The sequence below is a fragment of the Anopheles funestus genome, chromosome X, assembly GCF_943734845.2.
Source record: "Anopheles funestus chromosome X, idAnoFuneDA-416_04, whole genome shotgun sequence".
Classification (NCBI taxonomy): domain Eukaryota; kingdom Metazoa; phylum Arthropoda; class Insecta; order Diptera; family Culicidae; genus Anopheles; species Anopheles funestus.
The window spans coordinates 20,723,840-20,728,157 of record NC_064597.1 but is presented as its reverse complement, the minus strand read 5'-3'; the positions used below and the strand labels follow the sequence as shown (position 1 = coordinate 20,728,157).

General features: G+C 38.9%; 1 protein-coding gene across 2 annotated transcripts; it reads right to left on the bottom strand.

Moving 5' to 3' along the window:
- Positions 1–255: 255 nt before the first annotated feature.
- Positions 256–3,578, bottom strand: LOC125769463 (uncharacterized). 2 transcript variants are annotated; one of them, XM_049438204.1, is made up of 5 exons: positions 1,925–3,578; positions 1,790–1,840; positions 1,667–1,723; positions 1,557–1,601; positions 256–1,479 (listed from the first exon to the last, which is right to left on the bottom strand). In XM_049438204.1, the coding sequence occupies exons 1-5, from the start codon at positions 2,148–2,150 to the stop codon at positions 1,424–1,426; spliced, it is 435 nt and encodes a 144-aa protein (XP_049294161.1). In that variant the 5' UTR covers positions 2,151–3,578; the 3' UTR covers positions 256–1,423. The 2 variants fall into 2 exon arrangements, with proteins under 2 accessions (XP_049294161.1, XP_049294157.1); XM_049438200.1 differs by having other exon boundaries at positions 1,415–1,601; positions 1,925–2,287; positions 2,524–3,578.
- Positions 3,579–4,318: the final 740 nt, after the last annotated feature.

Genomic DNA, 4,318 nt, shown 5'->3' with positions numbered 1-4,318 from the left:
TTTGAGAACCACTTACAGGTTTTGAAGGGCATGATTCGAAGTGGCTGGAAGAACTTGGGACAGGCTATTAATCGTATATCCGAGAAAGATGACTTCAACACACCTAGGTCGACAAGCAATATGAAATATCCTGCAGTAACAAAACGTGGAAATTTAATATCACTAAGGCTTCGCTCAAATTTTCTATTGCAGAACAATTCGAGAAATGGGTGGTTCTTGATTCCCTACAAACCCATAATGTTCATATAACAGGAAAGAAAGTTAATCTTACAGGTTTGGTGTTTAACGACCCTTTTGAATCAAGCGAAATTTACACATTTAAAGGTTTTGAAAATACTTTGTCGTAAAACTGCGAAGACACGATTTTAGGAAACATCAGATGTAAGCTAGTGGCTATATCAACCTCACGAAAAGAAGAAATCATATTTGTTCCGTTGCTACACACTCTTATTGAATGAAAGAGGTTTTGTGAAACACACTATAACATCATATCTTTTATTTAATAATAATTACAGAAAATAAACTAAGAACAACATAACACTATGAATGAAAGTTTCATTTATTTTTTTACAAAATTTCGCCAATTAACAAAAATCCTATCCAGCGAGGGTTGCAAGTATTAAATTATGATCTGGAGAATTATAATGAAATAAATGAGGAAAAACAAACAAACGGTGCAGCAATTAATTCAATTAATTCATCATCAATAAACTAATAAACTAAATAGAAAATGGATAAGGAAATTAATGAAATTTTAATTAAACAGTAAAAATATGTTGCAAAAAACATTGAAACCGTCTAAGAACGCTTCACTGTATGAGACGACGTCCTCTTGGTTTCAAGAATGCGAAGACGCTCCTTAGAATGCTTCAATTTATTCTTTAAAAAATATCCTACAAACGAAATAGTGGGTTTTGCTAAGTTATTACTACTTATATCTACAAATAAATCTAATATATTGCTAAAGCATCCTAATCCTATTTTTTTTAACACCTGCTGTTTTACTAATTCCTGTCCAATTCATAGTAGAAAGAAATGATTTTGTAAATATTAAATCTATTGCCTCGTGCAAACGGTTATCAATGTTTGCGCGTGTTATTTGCATTTGCATCCATGACACCACCTGTTTTCTGAACTCAGGATCAGAAGAAAGTTTGTCATTAAATGATATAATTTCTTCTTCTGAACTAATCGGCGTCAAATGAAATTCTGTCCTCGGAAAAATTCCTGCGCGAGGACAAGTGGCCGCAACCAATTCATCCACATGGGATGTCACTTTTGCTGAATTTTTAAGAACTATATCCATTTTCTTATCAATATAATCTATCCGATTATGCAACGCATTGACCTTGTCATTGAGCACGTCGAAATTTTCATCATTTTTTTTTACTTAAGGTCACTCTTAATCCCTCAAATAATTCAGCTATTTGGTTGGTATCGACGGGCGCGAAATCTTCCATGATTTTCCTTTTTTTTGCACTGCAAATAGTAAATATGATGATGATCGTTTCTGCTAAAATAGGTAATAATTTTTAACATAACTATTTTACGCTTACCACTAGAAACGGTGCCTATACTATTTTGCTGTTTAGTATCGTGTGCTGTAAATGCAAATTATAATGAATTATTGTTAGTTCATGAACAAACGATATTCTTTTTTCCCTACCGATATGTTGAGGTGAAAACGGATTGTTGGGAGAACACAGGTATCGAATATCGGTCTCTAAAATAAGAAACAGATATTTATTATTGTTTTTTGTATTAAACAAAATGTTTTCTGTTTACGTACTTTGTGGGATTGGCTGCTGCGAAAACGGATTGTTTGGCGATAGCGTGATTTCTGAAATTCAAAAGTGACATGAAAATTATATTATCTACGGATATATATAATCCGTAATTATATTATATAATTAACCAAACTCACCGGTGTTTGTTGGTTGAAATGGGTTGTTCGGCGATAGTTGTTGACTTGTTAAGTTGTTGTTGTTGTTGTTGTTGGTGATCGTCGACACAGTTTCCAAGCGAGGAAAAGTTATGAGACGCGGTAATTCCAAAACACTCAATATTCTTGGTTTAGATGACGATGGAATTGGTGGTGTGTTGTTAAGAAATTGTTGCGAAGTATATTGAGGATCTATAATGAAGAACATTAGGTAGTTGATCGAAGCAATTATATTATTGCGATAACAACTTACCTCTTCGAATATTTACAATATCGGAATATATCTCTTTTTGGTTGTTAATCTTCTCGATTTGTTTTGCTTCACTGGATTGGTTATACATTTTGCTAAAACAAAAGAATCTTTAATTAACACTTTGAAATAAAAAAAAAATTGCTCATCGATTCACTCGAACAAAAGCTAAGCTTTCGCAGATACCAACGAACATCACAAAACCGCCTTTGCTACGAGCCTCAACAGCAAGATCGCGATAACTCTACGGTTAAGGCGACGGTTCCGGATTGATGGTAAATATTCATAATTACACTGTACATAATCAACTTAAAACCCCATTTCTACTTACCTTTCCACAGAGAAAAATCACCGATAACTAAAGATCTTCCACTTCACTCTTCAGACCGTATGTAATGAAAACACGTGCCGTCGAACAACCTACACATGAAATTAAAAATGTGACAGTGTATGTGAAAGGGACAAGCGCGCCTGATAAAAACAAATAAGAAAACACACACACGTAAAAAAATTCTAAAGTTGCATCGTAAGAGGTGCGAAACTTTTTTTTGGGTTCCTTTTTGACTTTGATTTTTGCCTCGCTTCCCTATGTAAATGCGTATGTATGCGTAGCCTTCGGGTCTGCTTCGGTTTATCGTCCGAAAAATATCTGTATCTCGGATATTTTTTCGGGTTTGATTTCGTGCTCGAAAACAAATACAAAAAAGTAGCCGAAAAACCGAATTTTTACTCGCTTGGGTAGTATCGCTCCGCTGTGTGGTTTAGTACCTTAGTAGTTTAGTACGCGCGTACGCTCTCGCACACGAAGCAGTGCCGAACGGTGTTCTCTCAGATTGTTGAGAGAACGGGTATCGGAAGTTAATCGCTAGCACTGTGTTCAAAGCCTTCGACGAGACCACACGTTCTTTTTTGCTCCCGTTTTTTTCCAAGTGTTTTTTGCTTTGTTGTTTGCGATGGGTCGTGGTGTGCACGCAACTGAAGAGCAGCTTCAGCTGATCAAGCGTTTGGCGGCTGCTGGCGAGTCGCAGCGCGCGATTGCTGCCAAGCTTGGGCGCTCGAAAACCTTTGTAATGAATGCTATTCATAGCATGGGAAGAAAGGTATCCGCCGGTCGTCCGCGCAAAACTACTGCGAAAGACGATGCTAGGATGACGCGGTTGTGTAAAGCCGATCCTTTTAAGTAGGCCAGAGCGATAAGGGACGAGCTGGAGCTATCGGTAAGCGATGGAACGGTCCAGCGTCGCCTGGTTGAGAACAACCTGGTCGTCCGGTGTCGCCGCAAGGTTCCGTTGCTGAAACGGTGCCACTTGCAGGCGCGAATCAACTTTGCGCAAAAGCGCGTTGATTGGGCCAGCGACAAGTGGCGGAATGTACTGTGGTCCGACGAAACCAAGGTCATCGACCAGTTAACACTGCGTATAAGCCGCAGTATAAAGTAAAGACCGTTAAGCACGGGGGCAACATCATGGTTTGGGGTTGTTTCTCGTGGCACGGTGTTGGTCCCATCTTTTTGATTAAAGGTATTATGGACCAGCACTGCTACGCAGAAATACTACGAACCGTGATGTTGCCTCATGCCGAGTGGGAGATGCCGTTGAAGTGGCAGTTCCAGCACGATAACGATCCCAAGCATACCGCTAAAATGGTGAAGAAATAGCTTGCGGTTCAAAAAGTTGACGTGATGGAGTGGCCTCCACAATCGCCGGATCTCAATCCGATAGAGAACCTGTGGGCGATTGTGAAGTCGCAGTTTCCAGCCGCAGGTTCTCGAAGCAAGGAAGAGCTTTGGGAGAATATCCAACGAGCATGGTACGCAATTCCTCCAGAAATCTGCCAAACGTTGGTTGATGCCCCGATCCATGCCCCGAAGAGTTAGAGATGTTCTTCGGAACGATGGGCATGCTATCAAGTATTAGAACTACCGAGCAAGCCCGGGATATGGTTATAAAGTGGGAGGAAATGCCCAAAACGAAAGTAAAAAAACTTTTTACTACAAGAACTTTAACTGGCATTATTATGACGAACGAATTTCTGACTTTTTGACTACTTCTTCTCATAACTTTCATACTTGACGCTTAAACCAAAAACGGTTAAGAGGACATTACAAAGACACTTTGTTCATGCTT